Here is a 26191-nt window from a genome sequence, read left to right on the forward strand (position 1 = left end):
CAGATAATTGGAAAAAATCAGAGAAAAGAAGGGGAAAATTCGCATGTTTTTTGTTTGGTGGGTTTTGGGTATTTGTGGTTGATTTGTGGCGTTTTTTTAAGTAGTCATTACAAGTTGAAATTTGTAATTACAAACAGGAAGGTAGAAGATATTTTTAGACAAGAATGGGACTTACATATATTGCCTAGTTAACAGGTAGGATATTTCGTTGATTTTTTTTTTAACAGTATGTAGTTCTCAGAATATTCTTCATCTTTTACATTTTACAAAAGTTGTGACTGTTTGCAGAAAGTGGAACTAAAGGCTCAGAAAGATGGCATGATCAGCTGGTAAACAGACTGACAGAAACAGGATTAAAGCTGTTGTTTTCTGAATCTCTGTTCCTGAGCAATATCCCCTCCGTTAATGAACTGGGTACTACACTGGCAGCTGAGTTTTTACTGTAGTGTTCAGAGTGAATTAAACAGGTCCCCTCAGAGAAGAGGAGGATTGCCATAGTGACCAGTTGTATTCCTTGAGCAACTTGGTTCTCTCAGGATTTTACTCTTCAGGAAAAAATTTCTATGCCACGATTAAGCTGTTGACGCAAAAGTCATCATTCCAAATAGAGAAATAGACTTGAGAGAATAAAAAATTCAGGTCTAATTATGTGTAATAGACGGTGTGTTCTTATAAGCTGGAATGTACTTTACATATAGAGGAGACAATGGAGCAAGCTATCATGGCTTGTAGTATGTATGAATGGAAACTTGCACAGTTTTACACAAGCCTTACAAACTGTCTCCTGCAGATGAGCTCTAGAGTTATGATAGTTAACTTTCTTTTGCCATGCTCGTTGAAGAAATCAGTGTTAGGTCTGACAGTTTCCTTTGGTGAGTATCTCAGTACTAGATACAGAGCCATTAGCCATTCAGAATAGAGTTCAGTGAACAGAAGACATGTTGTGCCTAAAATTTAACTAGATGTGTTGTATATAGTACAGCACAGGGCAAAATACAGTTGGAATCAGCCTCACTGAGAAAATGGTGTTGTTGTACATGTGGAAGTGAGCCAGTTGAGGACACAAGATCCAGAATAACTTTGCTGCCCAAACACAGTGCTAGAACAGGCTGTAACTCAGTGTTCCTGAAGCTCAGTCTTACTGATGAGTGGTTAGACAACATGATGAGCCACGAAATGAAGTCAGACTCCATTTGACAGCATCTTGCCTTGTTCCTGCTTCACATACCCTTGCAATTCCTTGTGTGTCAAATCTTGCACTTCTCTGACCCCTTAGGAAGACTTCACTGCATTATGAGCTGAAAATGAGTGCAGACAAAAAGAACTGCTGACAAAAGTGTCTGTTGATCTTCAGTTCTGGCATAAGGATATGAGGAATAAGGGCAGCCCTCAACAGTACAGAGTTGTTAGATTGACTCAACTGGCTTGTTGCATCACAGAGTTTCACTTGTAACTGTGTTTTTAGAAATCAGAGTCTCAAAAGCACAAGGAACTATGAAGAATAATTATCTTCACTGTGATGTGCAAGTTAATGAACTGGGACGTCAAGGAGGATTGGCAGAAGGGGGCAACCTAAAGACACTCCTGAACTTTGCAGAGCTTACCGCCCCAGCGCTGAGCACTAGCTGAACCTGAACAAGGGATATCATGGGAATAAGGATCCTTTAACAACTTGTATTTTAACATTTCAGTTAAGTATAAAAGCAATGACTACCAGAAATAGAAAGGTTTAAGAGTCATCACACCATCTGAAAATTTTCATTTCAGTTGAAGGGCTGAAAGTATCTTCTGTATTTGCTATGAAGAGTCCACTAAAAGTTATTGTTGTCATTGCCAATCTGAATATCATAATTGATCTTTCCTGAGTCCTCTTAAGGAAACTGACATACCTGTCAGGGTTAGTGGCTGAAAAGGCTATTAAATCAAAACCTTTCAAAATTATTTTGCCTTCCCTAATATCGTAAGAGGCCTATGATTTTTGAAGGTAGTTCTTACATCTTACATAACTGAAATTTAGTTGAAATTTGGAAGAACTGAGCCAGTTCTTCTAATATTGTATAAGCATTTCACAGAATCATGGAATCACTGAGATTGGAAGGGACCTCTTGAGATTATCTAATGCAACTGCCCTGCTCAAGCAGGGTCAGCATGAGCAGTTTGCCCAGGGCTGTATCTGGTCATGTTTTAGCAACAGACACTCCACAACCTTTCTGGGCAACGTACTCCAGTCCTGTTCCAGTCCTGCTCCAGCTTCCCAGTTGGCATGAGGTTTGGCTGAAGACAAGACTTTCAATGTGTCCTTTTGACATTTAGGGTAAGAAGTTAGGTATCATAGCTTCCCATGCAAAACGATTGATTGCATATTGGACTAGAAGCTGTAAAAGCTAGAGTGGATCCCAAGGATAAGCTGTAACTGGATGACATAAGGGACTTTCCACAGCCTTGTAAGGAAAAGCTCTTTACTGTGTCTGATGCCACCCAGTGCAGTGGGGATCTTCAGCCTTTCAAGAACATTGCACAAGTCTCTTTTTTCCCCAGAATTGGTTACTTTGCATGCATATTCAATAGCTTGGTAGCTTAAACTCTGTTGCTTTCAAAGGCAGCTACTTGGAAGAGCAGGGAGAAGTGTTAATGTTGAAGCAGCATCTCACCATTGCCTAGGGAGAGCTGTACTGTAGAGTGATTGGCGAAAAAAGTGGGACCTGGAATTGTAGTGCCTGACAGAGAAAAGACACTGTCAGCCAAATGTATGAATACAAGGTACTGCTGATCAAGGCCAGCAATACCTTCTTCACTGCTTTGAGCTCCAGCTTGTTGGGAGTTGAACTTAATGTACTGTTGAGCAAAGTCACGTAGATGAGAGCTGCCTTCACACTGAAGCATTTGTCTAAGGTGCCCATCAGCAAAATGTGTCTGTATGCAGACTATGGTACGTATGCCATGGTAGCTAGCTTCTGTGTTGCATATTTAAATTGGATCTGAAACAATTCATGCGTCACACTTCTGATGAATTATTCTCACTGAATCAGAGGGATAGTTCTGATTAGTGTGTTGCAGAGCAGTCTGATACCAAGAATCATGGAGCCAGACTTTTCCTGTTTGCCACATATGATGAGACTCTGTCATTGACATTAAAAGCCGACTTCCACTGTGCATTTCCTTTCCCTACCATGCAGAAGAATGGCATAAAATAGCTGCATATGGTAGTTGTGAATGTAACCTTGAAAGTCAAGGATGCTTTCTCTAACTAGAAACTCTCATTTCAAGGAGGTGTTTTTTCTACTTCCTTTCTGCAAGGTAATGATGCTCTGGGAGTTTGCCAATGTATCTGCTCTTTGATCATCACTGTGCACACAATTAAACAAGACTCAGTGTTATCTTCATCATTCTGGGCATCACAAAGTGGATCATTTCTTTTGATTATATATATTAGTGTAGTGGTTAACTTGCATGTTGTGAAGCACACTTATACAAAGCTTTTGTCCAAGCAACATGTACAGGAGCACATCGGCCTTCATCCCCTCTATATGCGTACATCAAAAGGAGTGGACTTGCTCTTCTTTTGCATTTCACTTGACTTAGTTGTGGTGTCAGTATTTATCTTGGGAGTGGTTTTTTTAATTTGAAGTTTTATTATTTGGGGCTCCAGATTTTAATTTTTAAGAGTTCCCTCTGTTACCCAGGCCCAGGAAAAACATGTTTTTCTTTTTCCTCTGTGTAGAATGACTTCAGTCTCTGTTGCCCTGATAGTATGTTCTGACAGCTGTTGACTCTGCTTTGTGCTCTCTAATGGAGAGGTGACAGCAGGCTTGTTGTGCTGGCAACCAGACCTGCCAGCCATACTAATGGAAAGTACGTTGCAGGCAAATCTGTAAACTCAACTGGAAACCAAGTGGAGATATTTGTGCTAAAGAAAGGGTGGCTATTTTGAAGTGCTGCTCACAAGTGAAGCTGTTTGCTTACAATTAAAAGTTCTTGTAGTGTTGTGCGTCCTTGAAGGTGTCTTGGCCATAGCACTGTTTGGATGAGTCTGTTGCATCTTGAGCATTAATTTCTATGCAAGAAATAGTAGCCTAATGATGTCCACCTGAGCTTATTTATACTGAAGTAAGCTGAAACAACTTACTGAAATAGCATTTTTCTGTCTTTAAATTGTTGACTCAGTCAGCATCTACAGTTTTTTCAAAACAGAGCTTCAGTGCCTAGAAAACCTCAGAGCTATTATTGGAGTTAAGAGGCTTAAATGTCTCTGAGGATCTTCTCTCTATAGTCTGCTGCCAGTCTTTAGTGTATAAGGTTTAATAGTCCTGTCAGGTAAAATTTATTTATCTCTGTTGCAGCACTAGTTTAAAAGGGCTAGCTAAGAGAAAGGGTGCATAAAGGTAAACTTCTGCATCCAGTTTCTTTTGGGATGAGCTGCCATACATTCCAACACAGCCTTCTCATACAGATTGTTGTCCTCATAATGCCAAGTATTTTCTGGAGTTAAAGTTTCCTTGGCTGGTCATTTAAATTCCTCAATCTTGTGCATGGACACTTGGGACATCTTTATCAATTCCTTTGTATCTAGGATGTCATAACCTGCCAATGTGGTGTGCCCTGATTTTTTCTCTGGGCCACTTGATGTACTTTGGTCTCTTGACTGTATTTTGAAGGCAGAGTGTAGATGGAGTACTGCCCTTGGAAGGCTTTGATAAGTTTTTGTTTGGTTGGGGTTTTTTAACCAAGCTCCTTTCTTTGCCTGTGGTTCAAGAGGCACAATAATTTTCCTGTTATTCTTTAGTAAATGGATGTCTATAGGACACTACTTCTCCCCTCTCCCCCAATTAGGAGGGAACGTCTCCTCAGTTTAGTGAACCTACTTGGAAAAACTCAAGTCTTAAAGCTTGTAGACTCATTAGCATGAATTTGGGGAGCTGAGGCTTCTTAGACAGGCTTGCCTGCTTTCTCATGTCTTATTCTTGCAGAAGATGTTACTACTTTGGTTTTCACTGGTAAAGAAGGATTCAGACATGCCACCATGAATGCATGAGAATTCTCTAATGTGGTTAATATTTTTTTATATCTACAAATACTATCTCATTTGTGTCAATTTCAGATAGCACACATGCTAGTGTTTGTAGAAGTTGAACAAGACCATTTGATAGCTTGCTTTTGCACCAGTCTAGACAATGTAATGCATAGGAGGTGTATGGAAATGCACTTGTGTAGTAACCTTTAGGTGGTTTTGCTGACTCTCTCAACTCAGATCATGTGGCAATGTATTTGGTTTGTGTGGCAAGGTTTTGATAGCGGGGGGGCTAGAAGGGTGGCTTCTGCGAGAAGCTGCTAGAAGCTTCCCCTTTGTCGGACTGAGGCAATGCCAGCCGGCTCCGAGATGGAACCACCGCTGGCCAAGGCCAAGCCAATCAGCAACCATGGTAATGCCTCTGGAATAACGTATTTAAGAAGGAAAAAAAAAAAAGAACAGCAGCTTTTGCAGCCAGAGAGAGGAGTGAGAAGATGTGAGAGAAACAACTTTGTGAACACCAAAGTTAGTGCAGAAGGAGGGGGAGGAGGTGCTCCAGGTACCGGAGCAGAGATTCCCTTGCAGCCCGTGGAGGACCCTGGAAGCACCCGAAGGAGGCTGTGACCCCATGGGAAGCCCGCGCTGGAGCAGGCTCCTGGCAGGACCTGTGGTCCCATGGAGAGAGAAGCCCACGCCGGAGCGGGTTTGCTGGCAGGACTTGTGACCCCGTGGAAGGGACCCACGCTAGAGCAGTCTATTCCTGAAGGTCTGCACCTCGTGGGAGGGACCCACGCTGGAGCAGTTGGTGAAGAACTGCAGCCCGTGGGAAGGACTCACGTTAGAGAAGTTGGTGGAGGACTGTCTCCTGTGGGAGGGCCCCCAGGCTGGAGCAGGGGCAGAGTGTGAGGAGTCCTCCCCCTGAGGAGGAAGGAGCGGCAGAGACACCATGTGAGGAACTGACCACAACCCCCATTCCCCGTCCCCCTGTGCCGCTGGGGGGAGGAGGGAGAGAAATGGGGAGTGAAGTTGGGCCTGGGAAGCAGGGAGGGGTGGGGGGAGGTGTTTTAAGAGTTGGTTTTATTTCTCATTCCTCTACTCTGTTTTGCTTGGTAATAAATTAGATGAATTGTTTTGAAGTTGAGTCTGGTTTTCCCGTGACGGTAATTGGTGAATGATCTCTCCCTGTCCTTATCTCGACCCAGGAGCCTTTTGTTACATTTTTTCTCCCCGTCCAGCTGAGGAGGGCAGTGATAGAGCAGCTTTGGGGGGCACCTGGCCTCCAGCCAGGGTCAACCCACCACAGTCCTTTTTGACATCCAACATGGGGCATGAGGAATCCAAGATAAGGATAGTAATTGGAAGAAGTAATGGGCAAAACATGGACTGAACATAGCGAGAGCGTGGAATGATTGTGGAGAATTTCTGTTGTTCTAATTGTGGTAAAGGAATGAGGGGTGAATTGTGTGTGCAAATTGTCCACTTTCATTCAGTGTTGTGATGATGTTGTTTTGATTTTGGTGTGGGGAATTTTTTTGTTGATGTGATTGAAGTTCATGAAGGTTGTGTGATGAATGTGGATTTTAATGATAATTCTTAAATACATGATTCACAGCGGTGAGGGGTGGAATGTATTGGGTTTGCGTAGCAAGGTTTTAGTAGCGGGCGGGCTACAGGGGTGGCTTCTGCGAGAAGCTGCTAAAAGCTTCCCCTTTGTCGAACAGAGTCAATGACAGCTGGCTCTGAGATGGACTCACCACTGGCCAAGGCTAAGCCTATCAGCAATATTGATAGAGCCTCTGTGATAACATACTTAAGAAGGAAAAAAACCCCCAAACCAGCAGCTTTTGCAGCCACAGAGAGGAATGAGAAGATGTGAGTGTGTGATCTGAGTGTGAAGAGGTGCACATATGAGAAAATACATGGTTCTTGACATAGTAATGGCCATTTTTTCCCCATTTTGTCAATATATTATAACTAAATGTTCTTGTCTTTTTAATGTTATCTTGGTAATGAGTGACATGTATTATTCTTGTTATGTAAGATAATACTTAAAATCTTCATTGTGCTTCCATTGTATGTTGCTAAGACAGAACAGCACAGAATGACTTTAGCAAGGTTTATAAAATTCTGATGGGTATAGACAACAGTATCATTAAATTATATCTCTGAGTACTAGCAAGTAATTCAGCTACTCAGTGTTTTGTTCATCGTTCTGTCCCTGAAAAGGATGTTGGTGTGATGTGGACCCAGTGATAAGAGTTCTTTCCCCTGAGGAATGAACATCAAGGTGGAGCTATGTAAACCTCAGTAACTTACTTTATTGCAGGAGTTGTTCTTGCTTTGGGATCAATGTGAGAACACTGAGAGCTTTTGTTATCTCAGTTCTACATAGATATTCCTGTTAAGCCATGGTTAGGTTGATCTAGGTATAAACTGCATAGCTTTAGGAAGTGGAATTTTATTGTGAGTTTGTTTCCACAGTGCTCATACGGTGCTTTCAAGGTTGTGACTTCAGCTCATGTGAGATGCTTATTACTGAACTTAGCAAAGGGTAGAGACATATGGACTGGCAAAACATCTGAGTCTGGAGGAAGGCTGTGGGCATGGTTTACAATGGCCTAATTAAATTTATTATGAACCAGAAATTTCTTCCTTAATTTCAGAATTTTTTTTAAGAAAAAGTAATTCCCTGGGTTTGACAGCAGATAGCCTTTACAACAGTTCTGACAGGTGTCCTCTTGTTTCTGAAGTATACAATCAAATTCCCTTTCCCTCAGTAAACTGAGACAGAAACTTTTGTTTATGATATGCTTACCTGTGTGGAAGGTCGGGGGGGGGGGTTAATGTGCAAAAGACCTAAGTTTGTGGAGTGTGTCATCATCTTCTGGTCCTTCTAGGAGAAAAGAGACACAGTACTTCTTTGGAAGAAAATCCAAGTTGAATTGCATAGATTAGATATTTGCCCTGTACTGATGTAGTCAGATATGTTTGGTATCCTTCAAAATGGAGGAAGAAGCATTACAAGAAATACTACCCTGTAGTAATTGGCTCAACTTTAGTTCCCTGTGAATGTCCACTTCAAAGTCTGTATAAAATGCATGTTATAAAAATGTAATTGGCAAAATGGTTTAGACTTAGAGAAGCAACTGATTATTGAGTCTACTTTTTGTTTTCCAAGGTGGAGAAAGTACACAGAGGTGAGCAGATGGATGGGCTTCTTTATCCTGCTAAGAAAATACCACCGATAGCAAAAAGTGATACCGAGCAAGAAAAGGCATCTCGGAATGTTACTTCTTCAAAAGTAGACCCTTTGTTGAAACCAAATATGGAGAGCTCACCTACATCCCTTAGTAGTGACTTCAAGCAGAAAGTTGTTAACATCTTGCTGAAGTATTCCAGCGGTCTTTGGGCTAATGCGCTTCCCAAATTGTACCAAGACACTTACCAAGTAAAATTTCCAGAAGACATTCTACATAATCTTGAGTTGCTCTCAGATGTGTGTATAGTGGACTATGTATCTGAAGTCCCCAGAAAGGCCATTCTCTATGCTAAACCCCAAAGACACATTGATGAAAGTCTGAATGTCACTGAGAAAGTCCAGAAGCATGATGGTGTGAAGGCCACAGCTGGACAACAGCATGAAGAATCCAAGGACCAGTATACAGAGAACATAACTGTTCCTCCTCTAATCATTCCATCAGAAGGATCTGTGTCCGTCATGGTGTTAGAACTGAAAAACACTGATGAGGTCCTAATTAGGCAAGTTTGTACTTCAGAATCTTTTTTGCTTTATTTATAAATATTATTTATTTATAATATTTATATTGTTCAGGTCTGCCTGTTATTTACTTATTTTGATAACAAAACTTAAGAATCCTTTTGTTTGTATGCTTAAATGGAAATTTTCTAAAACTTTTTCTATGCTGAGCTGGTAAGTTCTATCATTAGCTTATCTGAGAATCAAAGCAGATTTGACTTGCTTTTGAAGACTTTTTAAAATAAACCTATGAATATGACACATAGTCATATTCAGATACTGCTGCAATACTTATTAAAATATATTTTCCTTCTAGAACTGACTTACTACTAACTAGGTGTGACCTGAGTGTGCTCAGATTACACTGTAGTTTTCACTTTTGGGGACAGATGAGCTTCCATCCAACAATAAAATACTAGTGCTGCTTTGTTTGGTTGCTAATCAGCCCAGCCTTAGCGGACAGTGTAAGAAGTGGACTGTAGTGGCTGTCTTACATATATGTTATTGTACTGTTTCATGAAATACCATAAATATCGTTTGTGGGATAAAACACAAATCCTAGCAGTTCTTTACAACTTAAAAAAACCCAACCAGCCAACCAAAAAACCCCAAACACTTTTTATAGAGGATATTTAATTTTGAAAATTATTTCAAATTGAACCTAATCTTAAAAAGTTTTATATGTCACTTCAAAGGATGAATTGAGCAACTGTGTGGTAGTATACTATATTGACAGCTCTCTGTTTTTTCCCACTAGTTTCTGTAGTTTTGACTTTAATTAGATAGTTTCAGTCATTCTCAGAGTTAGGATCAAAAATAAATATGTGTGCAGTTTACTTACAGATCCTTTCACTATGAAAGAAATACCCTGTTCCTCATTCCTGGTTGGCAGTAGTCAACACACTGGCCTTAAGGCTGAAATTTAGATATCCTTTTTCTCAGTAATATATTGGAATATTCAACCTTGAACTTTCTTTATGTGTCAGTCCACCGTTTCCAGTTCCCTGAAGTCATGGAATCTTAATGGCTGATAATCTGTAGGGAAAATCCCCATACTTGGGGATTATGAGAGAAATTCTCATTTCAGAATGCTGCCATCTTTGTTTTAGCCACTAGTACCATTCTTATATTGTGCTTTTTCTCAGATAAGCTTGTTTTGTACATTGCTTATACATTTATTTTGTATACTGGTCTTACCACAGAGCATTATGTAAGGTGAGCTTCTTCATCCATCATTAACATTTGTACTATCACTGGCTGGACGAGTCAATCATTTTAACAAAGAAGACACAGCTGGAATTTGTGAGTGAGCCTTAGCTTAAAAAAAGAAATTGCAGGAGGTAGAACTACATCAAAGAAAAGAGAAGCTTTATGTTTTAGGTTGTTCCTGTGAGGGCTCTGTTTAAATTTAGTCTAAGACATGAAAGATGATGAAGATGAATATTGCCAGGAAAGACAGCCAATTTAAGACATGTACATAGAGATACTGGAACAGTTAGACATGATGCATATTGCATGTTTTGTATTGGGAAAAGCAGGAACAAATTATCTATCTCTTACTTCAAGCTTGCTGTGCAGGTGGGACTTCACTCTGCAAAACTTTTTCCTTCTCACTGTACACCGTTTATTTCTGGCAGCATTGATAACTTGCTTGTGGTGGGTTGAGCCTGGCTGGGGGCCAGGTGCCCACCAGAGCCGCTCTCTCACTCCCCTCATTCACTAAACAGGGGAGAAAAGGCATAACGAAATGCTTGCAGGTTGAGATAAGGACAGGGAGAGATCACTCACTAATTATCGGCACGAGCAAAACAGACCAAACTTAGAGAGGGAATTCATCTAATTTATTACTAGGCAAAACAGAGTAGAGGAATGAGAAAATAAAATCAACTCTTAAAACACTTGCCCCCACCCCTCCCATCTTCCCGGGCTCAACTTCACTCCCGGCTTCAACCTTCCCCCCCCTCAGCGGCACAGGGGGACGGGGAGTGGGGGTTACGGTCAGTTCATCTCACGGTGTTTCTGCCACTTCTTCATCCTCAGGGGGAGAACTCCTCTCATCGTTCCCCTGCTCCAGCAAGGAGTCCCTCTCATGGGGTGCAGACCTTCAGGAGCAAACTGCTCCAGCGTGGGGTCCCCCACGGGGTCACAAGTCCTGCCAGCAAACCTGCCCTGGCGTGGGCTCCCCTCTTCACGGGTCCACCGGTCCGGCCAGGAACTTGCTCCAGCGTGGGCTTCCCACGGGCCACAGCTTCCTTCAGGTGCCTCCACCTGCTCCAGCGTGGGGTCCTCCACGGGCTGCAGGTGGAATCGCTACACCCCCTCATCCTTCCTCCATGGGCTGCAGGGGGACAGCCTGCTTCACCATGGCCTTCACCACGGGCTGCAGGGGGATCTCTGCTCCGGCGCCTGGAGCTCCTCCTCCCCCTCCATCTGCACTGACCTTGGTGTCTGCAGAGTTTCTTACATCTTCTCACTCCTCTCTCCGGCTGCAAAAGCTCTCTCTCTCTCTAAGTGTTTTTCTTCTTCTTAAATATGTTATCACAGAGGCGCTGATTGGCTTGGCCTTGGCCAGCGGCGGGCCCGTCTTAGCGCCGGCTGGCATTGGCTCTATCAGACACAGGGGGAGCTTCTAGCAGCTTCTCACAGAAGCCACCCCTGTAGCCCCCCCGCTACCAAAACCCTGCCACGCAAACCCAACACATTGCTATATATGTGGAGTTACAAATCTTAGCTTTCTAATCTGTTGTTTTAAGGATGTTTCCATTATTTTTGGGGGGGAATGCTTCAAGTCCCATGGATTAAACTACCATATCACACTGATGAACTGAGGGTGGTGATATTACAATTTCTCTAATGCAGCACTTGCTAAATTTTGGACCAGGGTTCTTGGACAATATTCATGTTTCTGAATTTGTCAGCTCAGTGTAGGTACATGGTGGTGATTAGTGGTTTCTTGGCCCTAGATACAGAAATGACTACTTAGGGTTATCTGTGTACTTCATGGGCGAGGTCATTTATCTTCAAGATGAAACTAGCCCTGAAGGGAATAGTTTTTTGCTATGACAAGAAAATGTTCTTGTAGATGTATAGGAAGGAAACAATGTGTGGATTCACCTTTTCTGTGCATATAGAATGGAAGTGAGGTGATAGAAACACTCCTACATATTCACTATACATCTATGACAGCGTGATTGAAGGCAGAGATGATATGCTAGGTGCAGCATTTGAATTATCACAAGAACTAATTATCACCTTTTATTCTCAACTACCTTGAGTTTCTGTGCTACAGCTCAGATACTTATTTTCCCTCTTCTTTTATTTTTTTGAATAGACAAAATTTTATAGCTTATTTCACTATGGAAGCATACCCCTCTGCTCTTTTCACAATGAAGCAGCAAGCTTTACTTGACGTGCGAATTGGTTCCAGTTGAAACTAAGAATGGTGCTGAATGCACACTTGCAGTGTCTGGTCATCTGCGCATAGATTTCTAAAGAATCTGAAAAATAATTTTTCAATTGGCTCCGAGCAGCCAGAAACTTCTTTACTATGTTGCTTACCTGTTACCAGAAAATAGTGAGTGAGGCAGGAAATTCTGAAAGATTCTTCTGCTTTCTGTTAAGATGCTCCTACTGTCTGTTAAGTATCTTTATGAAACAAGCGTTAAGAAATAAACTCTTAAGTAGAACATACTTGACTGTTGCCCTACTCCATGTCCATTATGAAGCAGATGAGTGCTTACCTAGAAACAAAAGTGCTGTCATTCTGAAAAGCAAATATATTTGGATGGTGAGGTAGAAGGCTGTCTTTAGAAAAATGGTTCCCTGGAGTGTGATCAGATTTAACTTTGTCTTTATAACAAAGTTAGAATAGTATGTCATAGTATGGCATCTGCACTAATCCTGGGCATATAACAGACCTTCAGAATAAACCTAGGTTTTTATAGAATGATAATCTAAACTGTGTGGTAGAAATGAGCAGTATTAGTCACTCTATGAACAAGTTAAAACAGTAGCTACTAGTACTAATTTAGGAATAAGTTTTCCTTTTGTCTGCTGTAATCTGGCCTGTTTCTGAAGCATTCAGAACTTCCCATTTGGAGTTTTCAGTGAGTTTATATACTTTATTAAAGGAGATCTATGCAACACAAACTGCTTCAGCATGAACCATTAGGTCAGCAACCTAATGCCAGCATTGTTCTGAAGGTCAAGAGTAAATACTACGTGGTTTGACAGCTGATCTGTAAAGTTATCTTAGATGCCTTGGTTTTGATTAACCTTAGTGAAAACCTGATTAAGCTGGTGTTTGTTAATGACAGGGTAACTTCAGAGAAGACCTATTAGTTCTCTTTTATACATGGCCCAAGATACTACTCTGCTCTTGTGGTCAAGTTGCTCTATGAGATTGTATAATCGGGTAGGAGCTCTTACTAAAAGTCTAGTTGAGCTTGTTAGATTATACAATGCTGGACCACATTTAGCTGTCACCAAAAGTACTAAATTTTATGTCAGTTACTTTTCTATAGTCCTGTTAATGGGAAAAGAATTTGGATACTGATGTGCTTCGAAAATGTACATATCCATAATTTACTCATATTCATATATGCATATAAATGTTCTTCAGTTTTTATTCAGCTTTTTGAAGTTGCATCCTAACTCTTGTGGTGGTTTTTTGTAAAACACTCTAGGTATGTGGGCAAAGATTATTCATCCGCCCAGGAACAAATGGAAGATGACATGAAAGTGTACTATAGTCAGAATAGTACAGTGTCACCAGCACAATCTCTGAGCGTTGGGCAACTTGTTGCAGTACACGCTGAAGAAGACGCCTGGTTGCGTGCTCGGATAATTTCTCTAGAAGACAACAGAATAAAGGCAAGCAATTACTTCTTTTGGCACTTGGAGGAACACTTGAGACAATCTTCTTTTTTAGATACACGGGCAGTTCCTAAATATGCCACACTAGCATTCTATCCTTTGTTGCCCTGAAGTACTTCTCTTTTCAGTTGTATGAGAAATTAAGACTTTTTTGAAGTTATGTGATTGCCAAAATTAAATGGTCTTTCAGGGTTTTTCCATAAATAGTTTGAGTTTTGGGGGTTTGGTTTGGGTTTTATATAGGGCTGGTCCCTATAGCACTTTTGTACTGAAAATGTACCTTTGATAGTCTTAGGAGGAATGGGTGTAGTAGCATTATTTGGAGTGGGACAGAGGAAGGGAAAGGGAAGAACAAAATTTGCTTGCTGGTAGATTTTGCTTGAAGTCTTGTACTATTCATGCACTAAATAGCAAGACAATGAGAACGATATACTTGTGTTCTCTTCCAGGCAGATGTGATATTCCGGGAGTTATATGTAGTGTGCATTTTTGTTAAACCCCTTTGAGATTATTTAACTTCTCTGTTAAACTTTTCTTGGGCCAGGCAGACCCTTCTTGCCATCTGCAATGCAGCTAGAACATATGATAGACCTTCAAAAAAAGTTTCAAACTTATTATTTCTTGCCTAGTCAAACGTTAATGTTACCTTTTTATTTTTGTTTCTTCTTCCAGTTAGGTGAGATTTTACCCAGGTCTGCTTGACATACTTCTAAAGTTGATCCATTTCATAAGTATTTAAATAGCACATGTATTAGAATTGAGGTTTTTCTGAAAGTTAGTGTGATACCCTTCAGCTGGAACTTGGAGGGGGGATGTCAGAACTCGGTTTTGTGAAAGATTGTTGGGTTTAGAGAAGTGGCAAGGACATGGGTAGCAAGCTTGCCTCTAATTTCACTCTAGCTACAACTATGAGCCAAAAGAAAGCTACTGTTTTATTGCAGCATTTGCTGATTATCCTCTGATACAGTGTTCAGACTCCCTTTTCAATGTTTGGTATGCAGACATTTTGCATGATAGAGTTTAGAAAAAAGTTGTAAAAAGCCCTGTCAAAGCCTTTTTCTCACTTTAGCTCCAAATATTTGCTGCCAATTAGCAGTTTCCCTACTGATTTCCTGCATTTACTGTGGTATTTGTATCAAAGTTACAATAAGTGTAAATCAAAATGATTCTCTTAATGCTGTAAAAACAAAAGGCAAAACATAGAATGACATTTAAATGGTATTTCACTTTTCATCACTTCCAAAACTTTACAAATAAAAATTGTCACTTTATTACCTTTCTTCATGTGGTTTGAGGTAACGTGCTGAGTCCTTCCAGTACCCTTCCTATTAAGAGCTGAGATTCTGTGTAACAGTTGGAGAGGATGGTTTTACAGAGATGTTGAGAAGAAGGCTTTCCCTGAAAACTCTGAACATTCAAGCAGTGAAGTAAACATGAGATTAATGGCATTATATAGTACTAAATTACTGAAAAGTGATTTGTTTGTGGCTGCACAGAGAATGTGGTGACTGAATACACTTTCCCTACACTCAAGAAAACATATTTACAATTATATTCATGATCTTACACTCTTATTCCCTTTTCCATTATCAGGTATGCTATGTTGATCATGGCTTCAGTGAGTTTGTTGAAAGCAACAGTGTGTACAAACTACAGAAACAGTTCCATTTGCTTCCATTTCAAGCTGCAAAATGTAAACTGGCAGGTAAGAGAAAGCCAGTCTTAACCATACAGCTTGCTGTTGCACAGTGTATGGATTGAAGTGTCTCAGTCTAGGAGTTTTGATCCTTCTTTATAATAATTCCATGTATGTTAGATTTTGTCCAAGACAGCTAGTCTAAGCAGACAGAGGTAGGCATGGAAAGAAAGAAGAGGATGGAAGGAAGGATATGAAGGAGAGTTTTATAAAGAAACCTTGATATTAGAAGACCTTGATATCCAATATCTCTGTAAGGGAGCTTAGTTGTTTCTGCACTTAGCTTGGATGTCTTTGTCCTTTAATATATACGAGCCTAAAGAAATATCAGGAAACGTTTGCTGTTGTATGAAGCAATGTACTAGCACAACTCCTTTTTTCACAAATGAGGCACATCTGTTGTGGCCAGGCCAAGATCCTATTTCATTATTTTAAAGTGATCCTTCCCCTTTCAGTACTTGCATACTTGCAGACTTCCTAGAGTCTGCTGGAAATTATTTACCTTCCTAAAACTGGTAGGCATTTCTAACTTTTAAAAAAGACTTTATTTTAAATATATAAAATTGCCATGAACAAACTTTTGTTTGTTTGTTTGTTTGTTTGCTTAATACTTGGATGCATTCCTTTTTTCTCTACACATTTGCTTCGACTCACTCTGAAGAGGATCTTTCTCTTCTGTCTGCTCTGCTCTGCTCTTCCCCTGAAGATGGCTTCCTGTGTTAAAATGGTGGAAATTCAGCAGAATGCAAGTAGGGGTGCAGTACAACTTTCCTGCTACATCCTGATTCTTGGAAAGATGCCTGTTGCAAACACAGACCTGGTTATTGTTTTTCCCTTTGAATACAGTGATACATAAAAATTATGGTGTGTCTTACAGGACTGGAAGCCTTCTGTGATGATCCTGTCCTAGTAAAGGCTGTGGAATCACAGACATGCTCCAAGATATTTGCTGTGGAAATACTGGAAAAGAGTGATATTCCTTTTCTTGTTCTCTATGACACTTCTGGGGAAGACGATATCAACATCAATGCTACTTGTCTGAAAGTATTGTATGACAAGTCCCTTGAATTGCACATACAGGTACCACCTTCCTGTTTCCTTCTTAATTAATTGAAAATCATTGACTACTAAGGTCATGGATGGACAAAAAACTGTAGTTGGAAATTTGCTAGGTTTGTGTGTGTGGTTTTTTCCTCCCCTTTCTCTTCAACTTCTTACCATTGCAGGTAGATGCACTATATACACATGTCAGAGTAACCAGTGTATTTTCTGACGGAAGCCTGTATTGCCAAGTGCCATCTAAAGGCTTGTCTAGACTCTCTGAAATCTTGCAGAAACTAGAAGACTACTTCCATTACAAGGTAGGTTCTGTGGTAAAAGAAGTGGTGAAGTCATGTAGCCTTTCTTCAGAGTGTACCAATCATTTTCCTTGCATGTAAGTTCAAGTTTCTGGGGTAGCCATAGACTATTTGAAAAGACTATAAATTCTATTCCTAGTTTTTTGGGGTGCATCATTCAGTGTGAAAAGTGTCTTTTGATGCTTTCTTGTTCACAAGCTGTCGTTAAGGCCTCAGTAACTACTTATAACTTCCCTTGAATGATTAGAACAGTAACAATATGGCTCACAATAGCAAGCTTCCAATGGAAACTGCATCATATTGATAGAAAGCCTGTGGAGATACTGCTTTTTTTTTTCTTCCTGGAACTTTTACTTACATGATGGAGTTTAGGTGCATAAACAGCCTGGCCCACAGTACACTGTACAAACTGACAATAAAAGCAGTGTAATCAAAGTCTGTTCTTTTTAACCTGGCTTCCTTGGAGATTCAATGGCTTTGATCTGATCTGCTGCATATCTTGTTCTCGTATCCTTAGCTTTTCAATGTTGTAACTAATTTCAACTAGAACTAATGTATATATATAAGGTGTTTTCAAAAGTCTTAAGTTGCTTTAAAATAGGCGTGTGGCAGAGAAGTCTGACATTCCACCAGCCATTTACAGGCACATGCAACAACCCTTACTAGACTCAAGAGAATTTACACAAAAGAGAAGAAATCTGAGAATCTAATTTATTCAACATTCAACTGAGCCTTAGAGAATCAAACCATGAAGTGCAGATCCTTGAAGGTCCTGTTAAAACTGCTGCTTGTGAAACTACTCTGTCAAAGTGTTTTTAGGTGTAGAAGTTGAGCTTTAGACCTGTTGTGGAACACACACCATCTAGAAATACTTTATATTGAATATGTCTCAGTTATCAAGATTCAGTTTCAAGCAAGCTAAACACTGAAGGAAAGCGTGTAGCATCCTGAAAGGTTTAGCAGCACAAAGGCAGGCAGCCAGACATGTGTTCCAAAAGTTCAGATTTTCTGGTCAGAGTGTATGTTAGGTTCTTGTTATCAAAGAGAGACCTTGACATTCAGAATCAACCTGCATATGGAGGTAAAATAATTAATCTTGACTTTGCAGCTTATCTTGAGGGTTTTTATTTTGCCTAAGAATTTAAACAAGGTGTTGATTGGTCTTCAAATGGAGTTTCTTCATGTTTTTTGTAGTGTAGCCATTGTCTTGTTTTGTTATTTAGGATCATCACAATGAATGTCACCCCCATAAGACTTTCATTTGAAACGGTAGTAAATTTGGGTTGTTAAATATCTCAACAAATTATGTGTTCTAGAATATAAGGTAGGAGCTTCTTCAGTTATCTGTCACAGCTCTTAACTGCTTTTCCTTTTCAGAACATTAAAGTAATGGTCGTTGATTTCATATTCTGTTTCCAAATGTGGCTTTTTCCCCTGACACTTGATATTCTCTTAGTTTCTCCATAAGATACACAGCTTGGAATTAAAGCTTTACTGGTTGGGGGAGCTTAAAATAACATGAAAAGAAATGCTTGTGAGATTTTATATTTGAAACAGAGTTTTTTCTTCTCAGAACTGTTTATTCTATGTGTGGCTTTTGAAATGGTTAGTTGAGTGCCAGATAGTAAATGCCTCATGCTTTTTAACTTCTGTTTTTATATTTGCAGCAGACATCTGAGTTTAATGTATCACTACCTTTCTGTGGCAAAATCTGCTTGTTTCCTTCCAAAGGAAAATGGGCACGTGTGGAGGTAAGAAGTACTCATAGAACAGCTACAGTTTTCCCACATAGAAATAGCTCTTCTTTTTGTTCAGCTAGATCTGAATCCTTAGTTTCCATGAAACTTCTTATAGTGTATATCCCACTGTTGTGCTTTAACCTTGAAATGATGCTTTTCCTTTCTTCTTTCAGATAAGAATTATTCATACTAGACGGGCACTTGATGTGCAGTTCATGGATACTGGAACAGTTGCAACTGTAAAAGTATCAGAGCTTAGAGAAATCCCACCACAATTCCTGAGAGAAGTAATTGCAATACCTCCTCAGGTATAAAGACATGTTAAAGCTAACCTATGCTAAGATCTTTTGGCAGTGTTTGTAGTATTGCTACTTCAAGGTTTATATAATGAAATTTTGTTTTGTTTAATAGCATTCACCATTGGAGTGTATGTCATTATGCATCTTTGCCTGAAATAAATCATAATGTAGTTCTATGTATTGACAGGATGTTGTGTATGTGTAATGGTACTGGTTTTGCATGTTCCTCTGTCTCTTTTTGTTTGTCATGCATTATTGAATCTGTCAGCATTAATGCAGTTTCTGTGAATAGGAACTTACTTGTGGACTAGTTTCCACATTACTAAATTATACCTTGTGTACTTAATTCTGTTCTTAGGCTATAAAATGCTGCCTAGCAGATCTGCCTCCTAACACTGGCATGTGGACTCCAGATGCTGTACTGTGGCTGAGAGACACTGTAATGAATTGTCCTGAATTTAGCATGAAGGTAAATAGTCAAAATGCCCATGTGATTTGAAATCCATAGGCGTGTGGAAAGAGCGTTGAAAGAACAACTCTGGAAGCTTAACCACTCATCAAATTGATTTTTGTTACAGAAATTTAAAAGTTTGTAGCCAGCTCTTGGACATAAATGCTATACAAAGTCTTTTTCTTATGACATTTGGCATAAAATTTACTTGCTTAAACCTGTTAGAAGCTTCTATTTTCCCTTCAAGAATTTAGCAACTGATTGCCTTTCATATTTTTCTGTGTCAGCCCAAATATGCAGCTAGAGTTATTTTACCACCCGATAAGAAAGAAACACAGTTGTTAATGTTTCACCACATAAAAAGATACAACTGTTGAGTTAATCTTAAATTATTTTTATGCCTCTCGTGAGCATAGATTTTCCTCCTTCTGGTCTTGGAAAGCAGCTTTATTTTTTGTTTGCTTTTTCTAAACCAGTGGGATTTAGTATACACTATTGTATACTTGGAATTTCTGTTATCTTTGAGATGAGATTATTTCTGCTTGCAATGGATCCTATCTAGTTTAACTAACTGAAAACACCTTTCAAAAGGAAATCTATTACTAGCTATAGACTAAACAAAGCTAATTTCCTCTTAAAAACCTGATTCCAGATACTGCCACAGCACTTTGAAAAAGTGTTTTGTATCATTCCTTTTCCTTCTTGCTTGCTTTAGCACTAGATACTGTATAGTTAAAACATAGCTCCTCTAGACTGGGACTGTTGCATCTCGCTTTTCTAAACATCCTCTTCCAAGATAGTCTGAGTTTGATACTAATTTTTGCTTAATTAAATATTAGACGATAGATACATGCTTAGTTGTGGAAAATTTTTATTCCTGGCTAGGAGAATCAACAGAAGAATCTATAAAGAAATGTTATATACTTTGTCAAATTAAAATTGCAGTGCTTTACTATCAATAACGCTAGCATATCTGATGTTAAGTAGAAAAATATTTTTATGTCAGTGCTTTAAAATTATGCATGATACAAACCTGGAGGCTTTTTTCATCTTTTTTTTTTTCCCCATCCTTAATTTACTAGGCTTCATCTCCCATAATGACAGGAAGAGGATTTTGAAGGATTAAGTGTTAATATTTAATAGCATTACTTAGCTGTTTAGCTCTGCATGGACACGGGCTTCTGTTCTCCTGAAAACTAGAATTGTGGACACAGTACTGAGATTGAACCTGTTGGGCAGAACAAAACTCAAGTCAAGCTTTGTATTTGCTTTACATTAGTGGAATAGCTGCAAATGCTCTTTTTAGCTGCTTTGAGTTGCTTGCTACCCAACAACTTCATTAATGTATTTGAGAGAACCTTGAAAATACTGCTGTGCATATAGAATGCAATGAACTGTTGCCGCTTTTCTGTTAAAGGCTTTAGTCTTCTGTACAGAGTCAGATGTGCATTTAATAGTTATTAACTGGAAGTTAAACCATTTTGTTTTCCAAGGTGGTTAAACAGGATGGTTCAAAGGGAATTGCACATGTTTACTTGTTTGCTCCAGAGAATTTCCCAGACATGGATCATAGCGTCAATCGACAGATCAAAAATGCAGACTTGTGGAAGCATCAGAAAGATGTTTTCTTGAGTGTTACACCCAGTGGGACTAGCTCCACAAAAGTGACAGGTGGTGCTGTTTCAGCTCTACAGTTAACTAGTGGAAAGCTAGAGAAGAGTTTCTCTGATTCAGCCAGAGAACCCAGCAGCGCACTGTCTACCATTGATATGCCTCCACCTCTACCCTTGTCAAAGACTGGTGAGCTCATGGATGTCTATGTCTCAGTGGCCTGCCATCCAGGTCACTTTATTATCCAGCCTTGGAAAGAGCTACATAATCTGGAAGCCCTAATGGAAGAAATGATCTTGTACTATAGCAGGGCAGAAGAGAAACCTGTGAACATTGAAAAAAACAAGCTGTATGCAGCTAAAATTGAAAATCAGTAAGTAGATACTTAAATTAAAAACAAAATCTGTGAAGGCAAGCTTAGGTCTGCTAAGCTAAGCAAGCCTAACTCTGCTTTGTCTGCATTGTTAACAAAGTGGCAGATGTCAGATGATACCTGAGAGATTAAGGGAATAAATGAGGTTGCGGTCTCTTCATGCCTCCACATTGTAGATGGAAGAGTTGACTTCTATTCAGATAATACCATATCTGGGAAGCCTGAGACATGTTGGTTGAGATCTTTTGGCCATATATTATTTTTCTGATGCCTTGACAGTGTGTGAATACAAATTCAAATAGTTATTCTTGTTCTCTCCCTTTTTAGGTGGTACAGGGTCATAATAAAAGGAATTCTTAGAAATGGGTTTTTGTCAGTATATGAGCTGGACTATGGTAAACATGAGTTTGTCAACATAGACAAAGTACAGCCACTCGTAGATACGTTTAGAAAACTGCCTTTCCAAGCTATAACAGCTCAGCTTGCAGGTAAGTAGTAAGCTTTTACAATTTTTTTTGTTCTTACATCAGTAAGGATACCAAATGAACAGAAATGTAAAGGGGACAAAGCCAAAGGTTAGTGATGTAATTGTTTTTTTGCTAAAGTAAGCATGTACCTGCTTGCAAAAACATGCTTAATGCATGCATGTTTATGTCATCAAAGCAGCTCTGCTTTTCTTCTTGACATAGGTGGTGATGGTTCTGTTTTATTATTTGTTTATTTTAATGCAGCACTTTTAGTTACCATGTATAAAACTGAAGATTGCTTAAACTTTCCCAGCAGCTGCTTTTCATTGTCATAAATATTTATCGTTTAATGTGTTTGATGTCTAATACACAAAGGACACAGGGAAATAAAAACTAAATGGTTTTTGGATCCTTAAACATAACCCATTATGAAGTGTGAAAGTTATGATATATCATTCATAAGAACTTATGTTCTGATTATCCTAATCTACATAAAGTTAGGACCTAGTTTCTGAAGTTTTTCATATATATCTTGCTCCTATTGTAATTTATAATTTTCCAGTGCATATTTGGAATCCAAAGTTGCCTGAAATATATCGGTGTTCTCAAACAAACCAACCAAAAAACTCTACAAGGGGGGTGGAGGCTTTCAACAAACTTAAGTAAGATTAATTTCATTAGGAGTATGGGCCATAGAGAGTGTGCATACATCTGATAGAATGAAAAAATAAAACTCGATCTCTCCTTGCTGTCTTTTCTTTCCTTTTCCAATTTTTTTCTGCATTGCTTTCAGATGTATGCGTCTCTTCTTACTCACTTGCTGCTTTCTGTTGCTGTTTGGTCAGCACTAGTCTAGCCTTCAGTTACAGAATATACTTGTGAGAAGCGACAGGCCGCAGAGCTGGTGCTCTGATCCTAGGTTGCCTTCTGTGGATCTGCTTTCCTGCATAGCCTCAGTGCGACCTTGGGGGTTGCTTTAAACTAGTGATGGTGGATGTGTTACCGACAGGCTGGGATCCTTGGAGGGCAGTGCTGAAATGAAGCTGATTTGTAGCTGTGTCTCTCTACTGGGATAGTACAGGATCCAGCTGAGCGAGCCTGCAAGTCACCCAATTTTTCTGCTTCACAGAATCCCAAGTAGCTAGTTAAGTTGGCCTCTGAGCTGCTTCATATTGTCAAAGCAGGCCAGCTGAGCCCAGAAGACCGGTAACTATTGTCTTGCTATTCTTCCACTTTTTTCTCTCTTTTTTTCATGTCTGCTACCTCTCAGTCTCTGGTCTATTTCCTTGTAAAATCCCATTTGCTTCCCCACCAGCCTTTCCTAGCATTAATTACCCTTTCTTAACTGTTGAAGAACTGTTGGCTTCTCATTCTTTCTGTAACCTGCAAGGACCTCTGTTCCTGTGTTGTCCTGCCCCATCAGCAGCAAGCTGCTACTAATAGTAAAAGCAATGTGTTGTCACTTTGCTGTTTTGCTTCTTTTATTCATTAGTTGTTGTTTTGGTATTCATGCACAGTACTTGAGCCCCTCGTGTAGGTGCTGTACACCAGCAGTGGTCTGGGGAGATCGAAGTCCAAGTCTGCAGGAGCCACTTCGTTCTTGGTAGATTACAGCCATATTCAAAAACCTGTTTGGGTTCTAGCATCACATCCCTGAGCAGATTTGATTTTGTGGGATACTGTTCTCAAAAAAATAGCAGCAGTTGTGAGGCCGTTAGGCAGCATTTCTCTTCATTTCTGCTCTCTGCACATCTGGTTTGGAACTTGGAGGTTTGGCAGATGTTTTAGTAGCTGACGCAGCTTTGACATGAAGAAAACTTAAGCTAAAGCAAGGCCAACAGGGCAAATAATTTCAGCAACTTCAGGCAGAGGACAAAGAAATAGTTTGTTTTGAAAGGATCTTTAGTTTTCTTTTTGCCATGTTTCCTAATATGCCTTGATTATGCATGGCAGCTGATATACTTTGAATTACTCAGTGAGTCAGTGCATTTGCCTTTCATTTCTGCAAACTTGTCCATATCTTTAGACTTCAAGAAAAAAAAAATGTCCTAGTCTCTGTAATAATTAAGGTTGTTTGTGTGGGAGATGAGTGAGCTTGTGTTTCTTTTTTTAGAGTTAAGCTGCATTCAGTAGCACTTAAATATCTGTTTTCTCAGGTATTCAAACTCCCCACACTTCTTTATAAATGTAATCATTCAGATTGGTCTAGTCTATAAGTGACCTTCTGTTTTGCTTTATGTTTGTCCTAGGAGTGAAAAGCCAGCAGTGGTCAGAAGAGGCATCGATAGTATTTCGGAATCTTGTAGAGAAGAAACCCTTGGTGGCACAAATACAGGCAGTTAATGAAAGCACTAACCCTTGGGATCGAAAAATAGTGACTTTTCTAGTGGACACATCGCTTCCAGATACTGATATATGGATTCATGATTTTGTGTCTCAAAGTCTTGTGGAATTTTCAAAAGATGATTAATCACCATTTCTGAAATGTAGCAGCTCAGATTCTTTAGCAATAAGATAAATAACAAGCTTTGAAGAGAAATATAACTACTACATGGCCTTGAAGACATAAAGGTGATAAAATTGAAAAATCTGTGTTCTGTGAAAAGGGTTTGTTTAACAAGTTTGGGTTCTGTTGACTTCAGTTGACTCGCTGAAAATTTGCACTTTGTTTACCACTGTAATGCTAGAATGTTTGGGTGAAAATATTAAAAAAGTTATTTATCAATAAAACAATGTTGACTTTTGTTCTTGTCATCTTTCCCTAATTTGGGTGGGGTTTTTTATCTCATAGCTATTAAACTCCTCCCTTTTTCTTTAACTAGCATTTTTATTACTTGGGAAACATGGAAGCAGTCCTCAATATTTCTGAATTTAGTGTCAGACACATTATTATTGATGGGGTTTTCCCCCTTTCTTAACTTCGTAGGAGCTGAATAGTTGAAAGTGCCTTGTTTAGGAGACTGTATTTGTGGGGCTTGACTTTCACAGGAGAGTGTGCACTTCCGTGTGCTTACTAGTCTGCTTGCTGTTCTTTACCAATGATATCACTTTTCTGAATTCTCCACTCCCCTCCTCACCACCCCCCGCCAAGCAGTTGCTAAATTTAAGACATTCCTTTCCCTCTTTTTTGATAGCTCATTTTCATGCATGCTTCTGAGAAACTCTCAAGGACTGCTGCTCCCTGGAGTCAGAGCAAGCAATGTCTTGTAAGCACATGGATCGGTGCCTAGAGTCCTCTGAACACAGTATTTTGGCCTACTTTAGAGCCTACTTTATTTTTGACCTTAGAAATATTTAGAGGAGGTGTAGACATGGTTATATTTTCATAAATTTCCACTGCCTAGATTTGAGTTTGCTTCCCATAGTCCCTTAAGAATGTTCAAGACAGGAAGCTTTACACAGTGAATGCCAGCAGAAGGAAATTTTCTGCTGTGCATGGCTATATAATCTTTCTAGTAATACACAAGCTGAGCTAAGAAATTCTGCTAGCATGCTGCCTGCACAGGTAAAGGAAACTGGACAGCAAGGGAACCATAACTTGAAGGGTGCAGTCCATATGTAACATTAGGGTGGGAGAAAGAAAATGCATGCAAATATTCTGAGTAAACAAGGTGTTTTAGCATGTAAGACTTACACTTGAACCCTCTCGGTCTATTCTGGTGTAGTTCTGGAGAAGGAGCTAAGCTGCAAGGAGTCCTCTTGGAAGTCTGGTGAGTGTCTCTCTGCCTGGACTGTACACAGGGTATAAGCAGAGCCCTGATGAATAGCACAGGTGGTGATGAACTAGCAAACTGCTAATTTAATGCAGATTGCTAGTTAACGTGGTCCTGTCCATATTAAGTATGCTGGGGTGAGACTCTTAAGTGTACTTGTTGAGAGAGAAGTTAACACCTGAGATACTAATATTTTTCTATATTAATCAATTTCTCTGTCCTCAGCTACCATTGCAGAGTAGGTGAAGAAGAATGCAGGTGGAGGAATCAATGTGATGATGAACTGCTGTAGGATAAACTTTCATGCAGACGTCTCCTTCTGTGTAGGACTGCTTCTGAGCCTGCAAATCTGAATGGTGCAGTCATTAACATGCACTTTCCTGAGCTCCTGAAGAGAGGGAGACTTTTCCTATGTGTCTAAGAGTATATGCCTCCTTCATCCGCAATCTTGCAAAGTTTGACACTTTTTAATTGTAATGGTATAGGGCGATTTGGTGGAACTGTTTTGGTTTGGTTGTGTGAGTGTCATGGTTTAACCCCACCAGGAACTACAACAACCACACAGCCGTTTGCTCACCCCCTCTCCCAGTGGGATGGGGGAAAGAATTGAAAAGAAAAAAAAAAACACAAAATCTCCTGGGTTGAGATAAAGACAGTTTAATAGGACAGAATAGGAAGAGAATAATAATAATGATGCAAGAATATACAAAACAAGTGATGCACAGCACAATTTCTCACCACATGAAGCCGATGCTTGGCTAGTTCCTGAGCCACACCACCTCTCAGCCAATGCCCTGTTACATATGCAGCGTGATGTCCTATGGTATGGAATACCCCTTTGGTC

The 26191-nt window shown here is 39.7% G+C and overlaps 1 protein-coding gene across 7 annotated transcripts in view; it reads left to right on the top strand.

The window, feature by feature from the left end:
- Positions 1–24378, top strand: part of TDRD7 (tudor domain containing 7) — a 53194-nt gene extending 28816 nt beyond the window's left edge. For 6 of the 7 annotated variants that reach the window (XM_054810227.1, XM_054810228.1, XM_054810224.1 and 3 more), the window contains exons 7-17: positions 8187–8767; positions 13451–13637; positions 15234–15345; positions 16214–16416; positions 16563–16697; positions 18362–18445; positions 18607–18741; positions 19091–19201; positions 20677–21167; positions 21495–21655; positions 23884–24378. In XM_054810227.1, the coding sequence (XP_054666202.1) occupies positions 8187–8767; positions 13451–13637; positions 15234–15345; positions 16214–16416; positions 16563–16697; positions 18362–18445; positions 18607–18741; positions 19091–19201; positions 20677–21167; positions 21495–21655; positions 23884–24104 (2421 nt within the window). In that variant the 3' untranslated portion in view covers positions 24105–24378. The remainder of the gene's footprint in view (positions 1–8186; positions 8768–13450; positions 13638–15233; positions 15346–16213; positions 16417–16562; positions 16698–18361; positions 18446–18606; positions 18742–19090; positions 19202–20676; positions 21168–21494; positions 21656–23883) is intronic. The other variant, XM_054810225.1, reaches the window with a different exon arrangement.
- Positions 24379–26191: the final 1813 nt, after the last annotated feature.

This window comes from Grus americana, chromosome Z, assembly GCF_028858705.1.
Source record: "Grus americana isolate bGruAme1 chromosome Z, bGruAme1.mat, whole genome shotgun sequence".
Taxonomy (NCBI): domain Eukaryota; kingdom Metazoa; phylum Chordata; class Aves; order Gruiformes; family Gruidae; genus Grus; species Grus americana.